The sequence below is a fragment of the Biomphalaria glabrata genome, chromosome 4 (assembly GCF_947242115.1).
Source record: "Biomphalaria glabrata chromosome 4, xgBioGlab47.1, whole genome shotgun sequence".
NCBI classification, from domain to species: domain Eukaryota; kingdom Metazoa; phylum Mollusca; class Gastropoda; family Planorbidae; genus Biomphalaria; species Biomphalaria glabrata.
The window spans coordinates 34,824,070-34,843,742 of record NC_074714.1 but is presented as its reverse complement, the minus strand read 5'-3'; the positions used below and the strand labels follow the sequence as shown (position 1 = coordinate 34,843,742).

Here is a 19,673-nt window from a genome sequence, read left to right as displayed (position 1 = left end):
CAACGTCGATCCTTCCCGGACCGCCGTGTTGACACTCGTCTCGGCTGACCATCGTAGCTCGTCACGGTTGACCGCTCGTCTAGCGCTGGCCTGGGGCGATTTGCTTCGGCTGACTACACACACACCACTACCCCCATTTGTGCCACCAGGTTTATAACAGTATCTTGTGAATTTGATTGGTAACTTTTGTATTGGTGGAGTTCAATTTTTTCTTATACACTGGTGTATACAATCAGCTCATTCCCAGGCAGCTGTATGCAGCTGATCACATGGTTTGCTGGAAATTTTTGAGTGTTATGTGGATGCGTGGTGGCAGAGTGGTAAAGCGCTTGGCTTCTGAACCGGGTTCGAATCTTGGTGAGCACTGGGATTTTTAATTTCTGAATATTTGGGCGCCTCTGAGTCCACCAAGCTTTAAGTGGGTACCTGACATTAGTTGGGAGTTAAGGAAAAGTAAAGGTGGTAGGTCGTTTTGCTGGCCACATGACAACCTCATTAACTCTAGGCCACAGAAGCAGATGACCTTTACATATGTCATCATCCGCCCTATAGACCACAAGGTCCAAAAGGGGAACTTTACTATGAGTGTAATGGACCTTTGATATTGTAGTAGTCCATTTGCTTATAGTAGGTCTTCAAATTATGTTGCCCTTGAAATCTTGCCTTTTCAGAATTAGTTTCTATTGATCAAATCCTGCATGGACATGTTCTTTTTGTGTGCTTGCTTTAATTCCATTTCTATTATAGTTCATGTCTCCTCTTCTTTATTATAGTCTTACTTCATTGGCTTTTAGTCTTTTTCTTCTATTTCAGCGTTTGATATTTTCAGTTCTTTAACCATACTTGTGATTTCTATTAGCTAAATATTTGCTTACACAAAGATCTGATTACACCCTCCTGTTCATAACCTGCCTTTTTACACCTGCATTGCTCTTACACAAACTATGTTGTTTTTTTAGCAGCCTCCGCAAGGGGAATAGCCTCTATTAGTTTTGTGTGGTCTGTCTGTCCCATATTGATCGTGTAAACTAGAAAACCTATTGAAAATCAAATATGATACAACAGCTACTTTTTTCTTTTCTGAAGCAAAAAGTTTAATTTTTTAAATCAACTATGCAAGAGTTGTTTTTTTTCATTAAAATACACAATTTTTACAACTATTCACTGTTAAAAGTAAAAAAAAACAAAACATAGCGACCATTTAGTAGGGGAGGTGACCTTATGGCATATTGTTAACACATTTATGCAAACAGTTTTGTATTTTTTATAAAAAAATGTTTTTAAAATAATTGTATTACTAAATTTTGTATTTTCTGTCATAATAGCTTTAAGGTTTTAAACAAAATGTTTACTTTTGTTTTAAAATAGAAAAAAAAAATCTAGTATCCATATAACACGAATATAATTTCAAACAACAGTTAATAGCAGTGTTTCATATTATACACATGAAGTGCAATGCAAATGACCAGACTCATAATTTAACTAAAAATGCCCACAATATGTAAAATTGAACGGGCATGTGTTCTATCACCAGTGTTAATACCATATACACCAATGACATATGGAGCCAAACAGCTGATACTCATATGAAATTAGCCAATGACAAAGCAATCATCTACCTTATTGTAGATGATGAAAATCTGTACCATTCAACAATTAATACTTTTTACTAATAGTGTATAGACAACTTTCTAATTTTAAATGTTCAGAAAACTTAAGAAATGATAATAGATTTTAGGAAACGTAAAGGCCATCTTGCAGAAATTTAGATTAACAACCAAACCGTAGACTAAGTGCAAGAATATAAATATCTAGGTAACACCATCAACAAACTGAAATGGAGTAAACACTGTCAAAACCTTTACACTGAAATTCACCAAAGTTAAGAAAGCTAAGAAAATTTAAAATCAACAAAACAATAATTAAACTTTTTTATACAGCAACCATCAGCAATCTAACTTTGCCATCACCTGCTGGTATGATAACACTTCATTGGCACAAAGACATAGACTAATTAAAAAAGCATAGCTACCATCTCTTGAAGAACTTTTTCATGAAAGAAGCCTTTCCAAAACAGGACAATCTGCACCCATTAAACCACTGTTACATAAAATCTGAACGAAGTGGTCGTCTCCTTTCCATTAGAACTAAAACAGAAAGATTTAAAAACTCCTTTATCCCACTTTCGGTCAGAGTGCTACAAGGTCATCTGTCATCATCGAGAAGTACATAGAAGTCTAATTCACAAAGCGCTGGTTGTGAGTGTGTATGTTTTTCATGTGTAAATGTTGGTTAATTTTTGCATCTATATTGTTATTGTTACAGTAGTTACACTAAGGTGGTCAAATTATATTCAAACCGAATTTCCATTTGATTGGACCAATAAAAAATTATCTTATCTAAAAGGAAAAGTTTCTTTGTTGAGGCCTTGAATGAGAGATTTGCCCTTTACAAAACAATGAAATAAATTAGATAATCATTCAACAACATTGGTAAGGCCAGGTTCACATTGAACTATATCTTCTTAACTATGAGTTCATTGAATACATATTGTTACGATTCTCCTACTATCCAGGCTCTCTTCAAACTGCACCACACGACACAACGAACTTAAAGAACCTCCCAACTCAGGGCTCCAAAGTAACAGTAGCAATTTAATTTCAAATACAATACAACACTGTACAGTTGGCAAAAATATTACACAAACTGTCCAAAATCCTAGCCTTGCTCTGCCTGACTTCACACACCGTACTGTTTCTAACTTCGCCTCGTACTGGTCACATTGCGAGGTAACGTGAAGTCCAGTCTTTCTGACACACTCGCTCTTATATACTATCTATACTGGCCTTCTAGAATCGGAAGGAACGTTCTTGACCACTCAGAATGATCACAATCGCCGTGACTTGCGTGCGTAATATTTACACACAGGTCGTTGCCGAACTGGCATGTACTGTCACTGGTCACAGTTGACCGCTCGTCCTGCGCTGGACTGGGGCGATTTGCGTCGGCTGACTACACACACACCACTACCCCCATCTGTGCCACCACCAGGTTTATAACAATATGAATGTTAACAATGTAATAATAATAACATTAATAAATCTCTGAATCCTGTGGTATCAAGTCGTTAGTCAGACTAACAAAATTTTCAGCATGCATTCTTTTTGTATCAACGGAGATAGTGTTTGTAGTTGTTGATAGTTTGTAGTTCATAGTTTCTGATATTCTTTCTGAAAATATTGAAACCTGCTTGGGTTTGTGTTTCCAAACAAACTGTCTTTGTAACATTGTTTTATTTTGTTTTTTTAAATGCTGGGTGAAAATATATTTTTAAAAATATTAATAATCATGAGAAATGGGTGCATACTGTGATAAATTTAGACATTCTGTAGTTCTTTTAGAAAAAGCAAGCACAAAAACAGAAATGAAAAATTTGACAATTTTAATTTTGTATGAATAATTCTTGTAATAAACACCTCATGAATTGTATTGATCTTTAGCTTCCCACAACAAAATTTGATCTTTGATTTGGATCTTAATACTTTTGGACTTGTTTGGAGCAGCCTGTGGAACATGAGCAAGAAATGACTCAAAGTCTTGACGGGACAATTTATCAGCTAGCCAGTTGTCTTCCCTATTAATCCAGCTCATTTGTAATTTAATGTTATGATTGATGCATGTCTGTTGTAAAATTTGAACAAGTTGATCAAATGATGAGGATGATGATGTATACTCAGGGACCACAGTCAGATTAGTGGCTAGAGTATTAACAAAACAAACAACAGTCTGAAATAAAAAATAATAATAAAGAAATAAAAGTATGTTGCATTTGTTGAAGCTAAATGTCAATAGTTGGCATATCTATCATAACTTTAACAGTCTCATGGGAGTAAAAAATCAAAAGGCAGCTTATTGTCACAATAACACAATATCCTTCTTCCTCTCAACTTCCTTTTCCATGAACAAATGGCTACCACCACACAGTACAGTTCTCCTAGTGTTGTAGATAATGCAAGGGAACACTCTGGCATTTCATAGTTCTTCTCTGTTGAATAGTGAAACCATTTTTCACTTAACCAGTTCACCTGTAGAGATCAGCAGAGGTTTTACAAAATCAAAATAGATTACAGTACGCACAAAATAATAGAACAGTAGAGTTTAAAAACAGATTTTCACTAAACCAAACAAGATTTAGCTATGACATCGGCGTATCTGTTTTAATATTCATTCCCAAAGTAGACATACAGCAATAATGTACAAATAAAACACACTTTCTACAAGCAACATCAATGCAGGCATATTTGTAGGAATGCTTTCTTTCAAAGTGCTAATCCTACATGCATACTTTATTAACACAATTGAAATTGACATAAATCACAATATATAAGAACAGGATATTTTTAAAAATTTTCGGATATCTGCACATAATTTGAAAATGGATAGATGTCAGTGACCAGACAAAATAACGCAAGACAAAATAGCGCTAACTATTACATGATGTGTATAAAAGTACCAGATTTTAGTAAGTGAAATTCCTGGGCAGAATTTTTCGTTGAGGCCTCTGTCTTTTTCAATATTATTAGATCTAAAAGTATGCCATATTTGGTGAAAGAGAGTACTTTAAAATTTTATCTCATTCTTCTTTTTCACCAATGAGATGAAACAGCAGAGTGACTCCGACATCTCTGATACCATTATGGAATATTAGATATTGAGTACAGGACACTGTACATCAAACAAACCATTCAGTGGAGGGATAACACCAAGCAATTCCACTGTCTATTGAGGGCCACCCCCTCCCCTCTGATGTCTACAAGTTAATCTGTCATTTCCTCAGAGAACACTGAGAACAATTTCGTAGGTACAATGCTGGAGAACGAAGTAAAGCTGCAAGCAAGACAAAGTACCTCCAACTGAATAGACGTGTTGTAACTATGTACGAAAACAAGCCACTGATGAGTTTCTACACGACATTGCAAAAATTTTACTTTGTGAAAGTTTTGTGTGTGTGTGTAAATCTGACAAGTATAGAAGTATCTTTGCGTGTTTTTGAAGTGCACTTTTGGAATATATAAATAATTAGAAATTATTCATTAAAGCTTATTATAATGCTTGCATAATCATATTTTAAGACACCGGTATCTAAAGTGTTTCCTGTAAAATGACTGAAAAATAATGATAACATTAAAATTGAACAAAAATTGGCTTTACTAATATCTTACGATATTTTAAGTATTTCTTGCAAAAATATTTTTTCCGTTCTATTGTGTCGGGGAACCATGGCTGTCTGAGTGGTGGAGATATAGTTGCCAAAATCTGTGTTGTGTGTCATGCTCGACTGCACATTGTCTAGATGGTATACATAATGACCACTATGCCTGTCCCAAGTGGCTGTTCCTTATGCAGACTGTTGAAATCACAAGAAATATTGTTCGAACCTAAAATTAAAGATTAGCTTAAAATTTTAATTATTTAGTTGGCAACCACAATCTTTCAATATATAGCATCTTTGACCCTGTTTCTGAATTTTATTGCTGAAATGGATGTTTTTTGAATGTTTACTGTGACTGGCTTGATTTTCTATTTCTATTATTTCATATGAATAGTTTCTATTGTTTGCATAATATTCTTGATAAAAGGCTTTATTTCACAAAGCATTTACTCAATGGAGATGAATTCAGAATTCTCAATAAAAATATCAATATAACAAAATGTACATTGTTCAATTTCCTTAATAAGAAGCTAATTTAAGCGGGAAAAAAAAAAGAAATAGCAAAATACATATAAAGGTTTACTTGACTCTGATTTGGACAATATGTCCTTTGAAGAAACATTGACACCCAGAAGGTTAAAGATACATTGTATTGCACTTACATGTTTGCCACTGCCTCTGATCAAGTACGCACCAAAGCCATTTCTAGATGCATCACAATACAAGGTAATATCAGCATTGAACTTTGTCATCACATCTTGGTTCTGGACGTTGGAGGTTTGCAAAATCCATTGCATCTGTGTGTCTCTGATCACTAAGCCTCCAATGCCTTCCTTATTTACACCATGGTTGTCTGGTGTCAGTAGTCGCATTTTCTACACAGACAAATCAAAGTTTAGTACAAAATATATTCTATTGAAGTTGTGACTATTTCTAATGTGCCAGGATTTTAACTGGTGAATTAAGGGTCTCAAAATTACACTTAATGCTTAGATAGTTTTTTGGGTGGGGTCTCATGATAGTAGACCATTGTGCTGGCACCATAACACTCTCCTCCACCATTAGTGCTAGAAACTTTACTATGTTCACAAAGCATTGTTTATGCAGGGAAGTTCACTCTTGCTATTTAAGTTCAAATCATACTGGTACATTCCTTTGTTACTAGAGAAAATTTAGAAAAAATATTAGTAAAGCAAAACACTTTATTCAATTTCCTTAATAAGAAGCTAATTTTATTAAAGCGGGAAAATAAAAAATAAAAAAAAAGAAATATCAAAATACATAAAGAGATTCACTTGACTCTGATTTGGACAATATATGTCCTTTGAAGAAACAATGAAAGAAAGACAACTCTGCACAAAATGGAAGCTGAAAAATATTTTTTTGTAGATATGACTTTTAGTCTTGTTTTTTAGATTTATATAGTGATGGGAACTAAACTAACTTTTAAAAGTTAAACTAAAACTAGTTTTCAACTAAAATAAAGTAGTTAAACTATTAGTTTACCATGAATTTCAAAAGATAGTTAAACTAAACTAAAGAAAGTTAATTAAACTATAACAAACTTTTTTTTTTGGGAAGGGGGGGGGGAGAGAAGGGGCGGGGTTGAACTAAACCTACATATAGATATAATCATCCGACTGTATGCCTATGGTTCAATCTTATTCTTTTAACATTCTAGTAATATTTATCTATAATAAAATCAGTATTAAGGAATATGTTTCTTACATAAACGTTAATGCACAATAAAATAAAATGTCTAAATAAATATGTGTGCTTGTATTTTTGCCTTGAATTAAAACCTTTAGAAAATAATGGTACTCTTTTAAAAAAAATTATATTAACTTATTATATAACGGAAAATCTTACTTATAGGCCTACTGGTAAAGTTTAAAATCTCATTAAATAACATAGATTTAGAATTTCAAATTTAGATCTAGTATCCAAAGAAATAGAAACGAAATCGTTGGAGTTTTTAAAACATTTGACCTGTATAACTATTTTATAGTGTAAAATACATACTTGACTAACCATGCCGATATGCTATTTTCTTGTCTGACCACTAAAAATACAACTAACACTATTGCATAACCATTAAACGTGCAAGGGAAAAAAAAAACAGGGTGATCTTGTCATTATGGACTGCACACTCAGTACACTATATAGGCCTACACGTGTATGTCAATCTGGCCAGGTTGTTAAAATCAGTCAGACACACCGTCTATTTACTTTCTGGGCAGGGAGGGTGTATAACTAAACATACTTGACTTGCCACGCCAGTGTGTTATTTTCTTGTCTGACCTCTCCACATTAAGCAAACACTATTGTATAACGCTTAATGCAGGGTAGTCTTACAGTATTATCAACTACACACGTACAGTACACTAGGCCTATATGTGGTCATGTGTATGTCTAGCTGACCAGGTTGTTAAAATCAGTTGGACACAGTCTATTTACTTTATGGTCAGAGAGGGTGTGGAATAAGATTTTTTTTCTAGAGTTGGTTACCTTAATGCTTTTAGATCTATATAGGCCTAGCTGTTGATTTAGACTTAATAGATCTCAATAATAAGTCTTAAGACTATAAAAGTATGTATTTGATGTTCTGTAGTTTAAAAAATATTGTTTGCTGCAAATGAATTGATTAAAACCACTAAATATTGACCTAACTCACTAATCAGATTCCCACTAGAAACAGAAATTAAACACCTCCACGTGGCTCACAAAAAAATTCGGAACAACCTCATCCATAATACTGCACAGAAGCTTTAGGCAAAAAATGTTTAACATTTTATAATACTGCTACTTTCAAGTGCAAATATTTACCCCCATAACTTCTACCATTACTTTACCCTCTTCAAATGCAGACTGTCTAAATAGTTGTTAACTGCATCATTTTTTTTGGATAATCAAAGTTATTGATATCACATGACCAGAAAACGGAGTGCGTTTCAACCCTGACCACATGTTGAAAAGTTGTACAAATTTTAATTTTAGTTAGTAACTAAAAAAAATTAATTAAACAACAATTTTAACTTAACTTTTTTTTCTAGTTAAACAATGGCCTTAACTAATTTTTTTTAGTTAAACTAAAAGTTTCTAACTTTTTAGTTAACTTTTGCCCATCACTAGATTTACAGAATGTAGCATTGTTACATAGTCTTACTTAGTGATAACTGCATAGAGAGCAAAATTGTTTAATAGTCAATAAGAAAGTTTAAGCCTAATAATAAAAAATGATACTAAATTAAAATTAACAAAATATTAGTATTCCAAATAGGGCAATGGGAGAAGAAATGGGGCACAAGTCTTTGGCCAGCAAATAAATTTGAATCCAGACCCAAAACCTGTGAAGACAAACTATCAATGTTTTTTTAGTCTCTGTGCTACTAATTTTAAATTAAAATAAAAAAAGATTTTTTAAAAACTATTCATGCTCTCACATTCGCTTCAACTTTTTATTTATGATTGCCAAACAATTCTTACCTTGAGTTTCATACAAGTCAACATATAGCCCATTAACTGGGAAGTAGGCAAAGACAAGGCTGAAGCTACAACAGTAAATGGAAAAGGCCAGCCTACATGCACTGAACAAGTCCAGAATGCTCTATTTTGCAATTTACAATCAGTGCCTTGTGCCCAATATGTCCTATCTGCTTTAAGTAAACTCTTCACTACTTCAATTAGAAAGTCACTTTTTTCATTTCTATCCTCATCAATACATTGCAGAAAGTTGCAAATATCACGACTTAAAATTAATCCTGATGAATGATCTGAAAAACTAGCACAAAATGGTTTTCTTAAAGATTTAGAATCTTCAGAAACAACATTGCAGTCTGTCTCTTGACTGAAGTTAATGTCAGCACTTTGAAATGATTCAGTGTTCTCTCCTTTTGTTTTGATTTGTTCCAGTATTATCTTGAAACCATGGCCTTTAGACTTCCCTAAGCACGCAGATCCATATTCTGATAATGTTTCCAGCATGAGCACGACTTTGCTGCAGGACACTGGACACCACTGGTTTGTATCAGTTTTATAAATCAATCCTATTTCCTAAAAGAAATATAGTAATAAATGCAAATTATTTTGGGGAACATATATGTTTTGCAAGGTCAATGAAAACTAAATTCAAATGTGCAAAACCTAAAGTAATATTAAAAGAACAAAAATCAAAAGCTTGATAGAAAAAATTAATTTAGCAGATACCCTGAACCATAGAAGCATCAATTTACATTGCTCTATTTATATCTTTAATTGGAGAACATATGGCTAACACTGAACCATAGAAACACCAATTTAAAATGCTCTTTTTATATCTTTATATATGGCTAACACTGAACCATCAATTTAAAATGCTCCATTTATATCTTTAATTAGAGAACATATGGCTAACACTGAACCACAGAAACATCAATTTAAAATACTCTATTCATACCTCTAATTAAGAACTGCACTATACAAATATCATACTGGTACCTTCAACCATGAACACATGAGTAAAAATGCTCTCTTTATAGCCTGAGTTTTAGAATGATGAATGCCTGTCACAGTAATTTTGTTTTCAAAATTGAAAATCAACTGAGCCTTCCAATATGTACTTTTCAAGCAGCTCGTTACAATGAGAGATGGTTGCAGAGTGGGATCACCTTCCACCAATGGCTTTACAACATCAATGAAAAGCTTCACAGGGTTAGGGAACTCGCCCAAGAGCTTCAAAGCTGCATTTAAAAGTAAATTATGTTTTATACATTGTAGTTACATACTATAAAAACACATACATTATAAAAAAAGTTTTAATCAATACTATATGTATTGATAAATGTATAATTACCTTCTTTATCCGGAGGATGTTGATATTTCATTAAAAACTTAAGATGAAAATGTTGCTTTTGAGATAGTGTACTCTGATGAATCACATTTTTTTTAACTAAACTAGAATCACATTGCCTTTTCTGAACAGAATTTTCCTCTTGTGGTAAAATTAAGTTTTCTTTTAAGTTAAGGACTGTTCTATGTATTAATACACTTAAAAGTTTGCTGGGATAGATTTTACCAAAAATTCTTGGGTTGTTGTCACACTCAAAGTTTTTGGAGTTTTTAGAATTTAGTGGTTTAATGCCTCTATCTAGGACACTTGATTTTTCAGAAGTGCTGGCCATTATGTTCAGATCTGTTTTTGTTGATTTCTTTCTTTTGCTGATAATTTGAATCTGTAAGTTTTCTTTTTTAACAAAATGAAAGGAGAAAGTAGTGACAGCACACACTGATTTCAGATTTTCTTGAAAATTATTTCTGATGATAACAACTTTGACTTTTCTCATCTGCTGAAGCATTTTATCATTGCACATTTTATCATGCTAATCTTTGAATCCAAGAAATCTAATACATAAAAAACAAAAATTAAAGAAAACATTAAAAAAAAAATATGAATAACAACTAATAATAATGTAACAAAATTGATAAGCCTGAGACTTTGGTAATTAATATTTGGTAGGCAATTTCAAAAGACACTTTGGCACATTAAGTCTGGTTGCATGGAGTTAAGGGTGCAAGTGTTTATAAAAGATGCCCCTTTTTACAAAATTCTATTATGACTTGTTCGCGGGTACGTTGCCCTGCCTCATCGTGGCGCCCGCGTGGAAACGGCCATTAGAGGAAGTGGTTAGGTTAAATGGGTAGCAACACAAGACTCCCGTGGGGATGCCCACGGGTAGACGAGAGTCCACCCATTGCACGGGCGGGGTTGTAAAAAAGTCCCCACGAACACGTCCCACATCCATGCGCTGTTCCTCAAAGGGACCGTTACATCAATGGCAGTTCCCACACAGCTAGCTTGGTACAGCGAAGGAAAATGGCGGAGGCTCCCGGTGCCCTCGGCCTTCGGCCATGTGCAGCCAAGCATGCGTCGGGGCCAAAGGCATTGGAAACAGCAATGTTTTACATAGGCATTGACTCGGGTCTCTCTCAAACAGAACTGTGTTCTCACAGGTTTTTTTTTTTTACTGTTTGGCGTCCAAACAGGTTTTTTTTCAAACTTAGAGCTCGAAGAGCCTTCGGCTCAGCTCTTAGACATCAACAAGGATTATGACTTGTTATCCAAATATCTGACTTCCATACCATAAATATAAGAGGAAATTAATATTAGTTTACTAATCACTAATTGAACAGAAAAGCAATATTAGACATATCCCAATAATATTTAAATTTGTCTTCAATAATGAAGTGGCTGAAATCTTTTTCCATGCTCTTTGTAAATATGTAGATTTTATTTGTGTATTGTCATTGTGGAATTTAGCTTGTGAATACTGCCTACTAGGGGCTAGTGAGTAGTGTAGAGATAGAAATATTAGATTTGTATTCTAGAATGCTTATTAAATCATCAATGTCTAGAACTATAATTATAATCTAAAAATTCTACTGACACTCATGATTACATTATATAAATACTAATACATAAATAGATTTATACCTAATTGAAGCAATTGCTAGAATATCTAATTCTAGATCTACCTAATAACAGGAAACTTTGCCAAGTCTGAGCGACAACTAAAGGGTAAAGTGATAGCAGATAAAGGACAAAACAAGAGATGGATTAAGACATACTCCTGCAAATCCACCAGAGATACTGCCAGCTGCAAGAGACATGACTATAAAGTGCAATACACCCACTAAGGAAGACATCCGCAGTGCAATCAAGCAATTGAAAAATGGCAAATCTGTAGAGCCTAACAGCATGCCAGTTGAAGTGCTAAAGACAGCCATTGATACAAGTGTGAAGTTATGCTTACCTCTCTTGCAGAGTGGAAGGAGGGCTACCTCATCAAACTCCCCAAGAAAGGCAACCTTAGTTCCTGCTCCAACTACTGAGGGACAACACTTCTGTCTATTCCAGGAAATATCCATGATCAACAAGCCGGTTTTCGAAAGGAGAGATCATGCACAGATCAGAAAGCAATGATATGCATCATTTTGGAACAGTCAGTGGAATGGAACTTCCCTCTCTATTTCAGTTTTATAAAATATGTGGACAGAGAGACTCTCTGGAGACTACTGAGACACTAAAGTGTCTGAAAATATTACAAATATCATCAAAAAGTCATATGGTGGGATGAATTGTAGAATAGTGCATGGTAGACAACTGACAGACACATTTGAAGGCTGCTTACTCTTTCCCTTCTTGTTTCAGCTAGCCATAAATAGATTGGGTCATAAAGACAGCAACAGACCAGAAGCGGAATGGTATTCAGTGGACACTGTAGTCTGTAGAAACAGCTAGATGATCTTGACTTTGCAGATGCAGAAGACACAAGCATCAATGCAGACAATTCAGCTAGAATGGGTCTTACCATAAACAGAGGGAAGAGTAAGCCCTTACAGATAAAAGCATCCAACAACACACCCATTACTGTCCAAGGTGAGGCGCTGGAAGAGGTGGAAAGCTTCACCTATCTCAGCAGTATCCTAGACCTAGACAACCAAGGAGTCCAATGGAGATGCAGATCAGAACCCATGGCCACATTGTCAATGAATCATAATCATGATAATGATTCAAATTTCAATGAATGATACATTATGGTTAACATTGAATTCATTGATAGTAATGCCCTGGGCGAATCGCAACAAAATAATGAATGGTGTTGACCACTGTTGAATAGCCTATCTTCATTTTGGTGATGGTGCTAAGTTATTTCCCTGGCCTATAACAGATCATGATCTAGATCCCCTGGTGTTCTTCAGCTGATGGAAGGCAGCTCGAGCTTTACCAATCATCCATTCCAATCATCATTGTTGACATTGTAATTGTATTTGTATGACTATCAATGACTATGACTATCACTATGAGGTGATCATGTTTTAGCTGGCGGCCGCCATATTAAAATGATGATAGCAACAGCTCCCAGGCAACCAATTGTTGCCAGATGGATTTTGTTGGTTAAAATAAATAAATTGAGTTATAGTGTGCTGCCAACTATTACATAAACAAAATCTGAATACATTTAGATAAGAGGGAATGTAGACCTATTTATTGAAACAGGAAATAGATGTACATTTTACTAGTGTGAATCTATATTATTTCTCAATATTTTATTTTGTATGTGTTGGTGTAGATTGAGTTTGTTAAGGATACATGTTTTTGTGTTCTATTGAATCTGAAAAAAAAAATAATAAAATATAAAAAATCAGTATTTTTTTTGTTTTTCACATAGATGTTCTTTTTTTTTTTTTTAATTTGATGATGCTTTATTTCATTATGTGTGTGTATGTACATATGTGTGTATATATGTGTATGTGTGTGCGTACGTACTTGCGCGTGTGTTTTATATGAAATTATTGAGAGTTAAAAAATAACTTAGCTTATCAAGTATCTTATTAATGGTAAAACAATTAATGAGACATATTAATTCCACCATCCCCTCCTTTCTCATTCTAGGCAGGGGACTAGACTAAGGTAGATTTATCAGTACCATCATTTTAGTACATTTTAGTTTAGAAAACGATTTTAAGGCGGTAGAGGAGACAAGTGCACGCTGACACAGTACTGCTAAAGCTTAAAATCCGTCAATGTGCACATTACTTAGCTAGTCTTTGGTTTGGGTTGGACATTAGGGTTGCATTAAAGAATAATCCATTTGGTTTATTGGCTTGACCACATAACAGACGTTGTTACGGATAAACAGTATCCATGCCACAGCAACAATTGCGTGGGAGGGTCAACACAAACGTTACAAAGACACCCTTAAGAGTTCTCTCAAGGAGTGTGAGGGAAACGCTTAAGCTCTGGTCCTTTCTTATTGACTGCGGCCGTGAGTGTCATGTTTCATGAAATAACGCAAGGAGCTTGGTAATTAACAAAGAACGTAGATCTAAGATTTAAAAAAAAAGGAAGGTGAGAAATGAAGCAGGTATATCTGCAGCAACCCATGCCATCTATGTGGTCGGCTTTTTAAAAGAAAAAATGGACTCCAAAGCCATCTTCAAATTCATAGAAAAATGGGAAATAATCTCATCTTCAGCTACGAAGGAGGAGCCATATATTTAAGCTAGCTAATCTGCTCATTAACTGATTAGCTACAGGTTACGTTAATGTGCAAAAATCGACATTTTTCCCCTAGATATAGGCCTACTGTTTAGGTACCGTTAATGTTAGGGTTAGGGTAGAGTTAGGTTTATCTAGGTATGCAAGCTCCTGCAAATAACTACAAAATAATAATTTAATTTATTAAGCGCTGTAAACCTTTGCAGAGCTGATTATTTTGTGTGTCAAAAGAGTTGAGTCAAAGATAATTACAACATAACGTAATACCTGGAAAAGTGGATACTGGTAGTTGGTGATAAATACGAAATTAGTCGTATTCTAATTCTGTTCTAAAGTTGCTGCTCGGCGGTCTGGAAGTTCAAAAGAAAACAGTGCCCACTTTTACTGCGCCAAATACCCATATTGTTCATATCTCACAACCATCAAAGACATACCTCACTTACTAGACGTCCCATTTTTTACCACTGGAGCAATACACCACAGGTGCGTTATATAAGTCACACTCATACAATACGCCACACACGCACACCAATTACCATTCACAAGAGGGGAGGGGAGTCATATATGGAAAATGAAAGAATGTCAAGAAGAGGGGAGGGAAGAGAAAGTGGCGAAAGAAAACTAAGTTTTACTGGAGGGGGGGGGGGGGAACAGAAGTTAGCAAGATATCCAGGATGACATAACATCCAGACGATGGCGTTTTCGGCTAGCGGCTCATGGGTGTCCCTCTTTGCTTTAAGAGTGATAAGGGGAGGGAAGCTAAACGACCTCTGCCTTGGTCCAATGAATGGAAAACGGTGTGTGTGTATGTACAGTAGATGGACTGGGTGACAAACTCAGCTCTGCTATTAACAAATGATTTTATTCTTTCTGACTCACAATCGACTGGTGTCTGGAAATATTTAAGCTCCCAGTAATTTAAGCACCCGGGACCGGAAAATCTGTCACTTTTTGACAAGGCAGAAAATTAGGCAATCTTCAATAGAGACTTAATTTAGAAGATAACTGATTTTTTTTAGCGCATGTTTTATTCCGAAAATACCAACAATAATTAATTTTCAACAGAATGTTCATGAATCAAAAGAAAAGCTGACAAACGGGGAAAATCACATTATATAATTTAGGCCTGTACATCAAAGGATTCTGTGGAGGGGAGGTAGAGATGATTCCCCGCTTAATGCTTCACATCCACCACCAACCCTTTAGATTAATTGTTCATATTATTTTTTAAAAAAAATATATATTATGTCGCTACCTCTCTCTAATGTAAAATTCAGCCACTCATAAGTCAGTAGTAAATGCAAAGTCAAGTTTGATGGTAGAGTATTGAATTTTACCATTTCAGCTCCCCCCACCCCCACCCCTTAAAACGATAAAGCAAAAGATTCTGATGATAGATACAGAGTCGGATCGGGTGTGATGACGATAAATATAATCGCCTTATCCCCAACTACCTTAACCTTTAAGATGTGCTTGTGGAAGGGAAGGCAGAACAGAATGATAAATTTGTCAAATTCAGATAAATCTAAAAAAAAAAATTACTAACCCTAACCCTGAAGACATTAAACGTCGTATAAATCAGACAGACATTTACTGATTTACACAGCTAAAACCAACCTGACTGTAAATATCCTCACATCTCAAACAAGACTAAACTAAGAATCTTTGACTCTATTGTCAAGGCTGTCCTATTGAATGGTTCGGAAACATGGAGAACAACTGAAGCGACAACAAAAATAGTACAGAACTTCATCAACAGATGCCTGAGAAATATCCTAAAAATACACTGGTACAACAAAGTAGAAAACACCAAACTGTGGAAGATGAGTGGGCAGAAAAATATAGAGGTGTAGATCTTAGAGAGGAAGTGGAGATGGATTGGTCACAAGAGAAAATGCCGATAGAGATCTAAAGACTGTTTTTGACAGTAGAAGTTCCCTGTAAGCAAGCACTGATAGTTACTTTCATTGGCCTACAGTGACAGGATTGCGCAATGCATCTGGCCCTATTCGGCACCTTCGACACGCCCTATTACAGTAAGACCTGGACTTCATCATTCTCTGGTCAATCTGTTGTTTCTCGATCAAAGGATCCAGCTATACACACCCACCCCTCCCCTACCAGCCCCATGCCGCAGTTTCACCCTTCCCCTGACCCCTCCCTGCCCTCTCCCGCCTTTTCACCCCACCCCCTGACCACCCTCCCAGTCTGCTCCCGCTGTTTAACCCCACCCCTGACCCTCCCAGCCCGCTCCCAAAGTTTCAACAATTTCTTGAGCCAGTCAGTCAGTTTCAGCGGCGCCTTCACAGTTTCAGTGACCTTGGTTACCTAGCCACATTCCTTGACTCTTAAGGCTAGATTAGAGAAGACAGTCATTTTACCTGGGATATTTCTATTAAATGAATAAATATTTATATATGAAATTCTTTTCTATAAGGACATCAGTTGTTTATTGCATGTATCCTCAAGCACATTCTAGATACAATGCAACAAGTCTCATAACACACAACATTACACTAGACTAGTCCACTAGATTTAGGCTTAGATTTAGATCTATTTAAATTCAACATTCATTTCAGCTTTATTGAAAAATGTTACAAGCTGTCAGCACCTTAAATCTTCATCAAATCATTTAAAATATAACTTCATAGATCTATATAAATAATCTCATCATATATAGGGCAATATAGGCCTAAATCTATTTAAATTCAATTTCTATGAAAAAAAAATAGGTACCTAAATTTACGCTTTATTAATGTCATTCCAATTTTAAATAATATTTTACTCCCCCCCCCCCCATATTTCTTTTTTTAAAGTACTACTTCTACTACAATAGTAAATATTCCTATTATTTCTATTTGTTTTATTTTCTCTCTCTTGCAATCCGCTATAAGCTGGCAATATTTATATAGGTCTGTGAGTCAGCTCTACAGCGCTATTAATTCTATTATTTCTATACGTTTTTATTTCCTCTCTCTTCGAGTATGGTTTCAGCTGGCGTTATTAAAAATCAACTAGGTTATCTCCCCCTGAAAATAATTTTTTTAGCATCGCTGAGGCATTGCAAAAATCTGACCAGTGGTTGCCAGGTGTAGGTACTTCGATAAACTGACCTAGATCCATTTTTTTTTCTCCCAAAAAAAATGGCTGAAAAGTGTGTCAGCACATTTTACCCTTTTTTTTTAGGGGTGGTCATTTCCATCAAAGTTTTAGCATATTGTATTTGATTTGAGGACTAATTATGATTACTTTTTGTAAACATAAGATATCAGAGATCATTTTTATTTGCTTTTGAAGCCAATCTGTTAAATTTTTCTTAACAAAGTTTATGTGAAAGTTGATATTTTTACAACTTTTTTCCTATAAAAGTTACAACAATGCTGTTTGCTACAATAATTTATCATATTATGAAATGTGTATATTTCAAATTTCATTAAATTCTCTTGGCGCACTTTAAAGATATTTGATATTAAAATTAACAAAGACAAAGAAGGGTAAAATTTTCTTTTTTAAATAAAATAAAAGTGTTTATGGTTACAACAATCTCACTAATTCTATTGAATTTAGCATGTTAATATATATATGTGTGCTAAGTTTGAACTTTGTAGCTTGGCACACTCTTTAGATATTAATTTTCAAAGTTGATGGTTAAAATCTATTTTAAGTAACAACCAACACTGTGATTTACTGGAAATGGTCAATTTCTGTCTATCACAAGCTATTTTTAGAAGCACACATAGGAATTTTTCATTTAGATTAACTTTTATAGTGTTTGAATGCTAGATCATCTGCAAATTTTAAAGTAATAGTTTAATTACTTTAAAAAATAATATTAAATATTACAAATTTTTTTTTCATATTTTTAGCTCAGCGAACTAATAATTTTTTTTCTGTGTGTTGTTTTTTTCTATTAATATACATGTAAATTAATAGTTAATAAATGAGTACATTATATTTTTAAAATGATGAGCTATTATTGCACAAAAATTCAAGTAAAAAATCTTTTAATAACTTCTAAAAAAATCGCAAGGTTTCTTTTTTATTTTATTGTCCGAAGCAAGAAATTTTTCATTTACAATCTAATTTTTAAAGCATTTAAATTAAGGCATTTTAAAATGATTAATTGCCAGTGCTCTACAAAAAGGTTAAAACTGTTTTTTTATGAAGTTTATGAAACTTATAGTCATTAAATTTTAGGAAATATTTTTCTGTGCAGTGCTATTTTTATTTATAATTTATAAGAATTATCTATCTGATGCATATAAATAGCTATTTAAATACAGTAGAATTATAATTAAACAAAATAAAACACAATACAGATCTCTGATTTGTTTTATTTGTGATTTTTGGGCTCATATGATGACAAAATCACATATGTTTTTATTTTTTGTCGAAGGCTTTTTTTTTATATATTAATTAACTTTTTTTCAAAGATTTTATTGCTTGGTCTTATTTTTTTTATTTATTTTAACAGAATACTGGTTAATGTAAAAGAGTGTGAAGTTTCAACCCCATATCTTTAAGACTTTTTATAATACAGTTAATTTAAGTTCAACTGTCAGCTGTTTCGGTCACAGTTTTTTTTTTTTTACAAAGGCTAAAGAAGGCTAATTTTTGGCCACTAAAACTGTAATAACTTCCCTCACAATTAACTCAGCAATATAAAATTGGTATCATTGGAAAGCATTTCTCAAGCTCTATCTAACTAAATAGGTTCCATTGCATTGTGATCATTTTGAAATTTTTATCGAAATACCTACCAGGTGCTGCCTAGAGACGTAAATACGCCAGCTAAAAGCGGAAATTACCCACTATGAGTAGTAGTTACTAGTAGTAGTAGTAACTCATTATGAGTATGATTGTTAGGCACTTAGACTTAGGCTAATATTTAATAATAATATTAACTAGTACTACTTTAGACCTGGAGAACCACCATTACCACAAAAAAAAATCCAGGTATTCATCAATACATCCCTCAGGAAGATTCCTATGATCCAGATCTTATCATCATCTATAACAGAGTAGAAGTAGATCTAGATCTACAGAAAGCTGAGAAACAACAAAAACAAGTGTTGGAGCATAGATCTAGATTTATGCTCTAGATTTAGACTCTAACACCAAGCAGTTAAAAATGAGGTGTGAAAGTTTTAAAAGTATCGTTCTTTTACTTTGTATCTATTTATTTATTTATTTATGATAGGCATGTGAAGTATATATCTAGAATACCGGTAATCTACTTGATAGATTTAAGATTTTACTTGAGAGTAGAATTTAGGTCTGGTCAGCTTAGAGTACCAACAAAGCGGATTTTTTCATCTTTGCAGGACAAATGGAGATTTTTCCTGTGTTTGCTGATAGTATTTACTATTCAGATCAGAGGTACTCAACCTGCGGATCTTTTCAACTTTGCAGGACAAATGGAGA

General features: G+C 34.2%; 1 protein-coding gene across 2 annotated transcripts; it reads right to left on the bottom strand.

Moving 5' to 3' along the window:
- Window positions 1–3,425: 3,425 nt before the first annotated feature.
- On the bottom strand, window positions 3,426–19,351 carry LOC106066163 (uncharacterized). 2 transcript variants are annotated; one of them, XM_056025744.1, is made up of 6 exons: window positions 19,171–19,351; window positions 10,044–10,591; window positions 9,689–9,930; window positions 8,699–9,265; window positions 5,875–6,087; window positions 3,426–4,085 (listed from the first exon to the last, which is right to left on the bottom strand). In XM_056025744.1, the coding sequence occupies exons 2-6, from the start codon at window positions 10,558–10,560 to the stop codon at window positions 3,882–3,884; spliced, it is 1,743 nt and encodes a 580-aa protein (XP_055881719.1). In that variant the 5' UTR covers window positions 10,561–10,591; window positions 19,171–19,351; the 3' UTR covers window positions 3,426–3,881. The 2 variants fall into 2 exon arrangements, with proteins under 2 accessions (XP_055881719.1, XP_055881720.1); XM_056025745.1 differs by having other exon boundaries at window positions 19,189–19,351.
- Window positions 19,352–19,673: the final 322 nt, after the last annotated feature.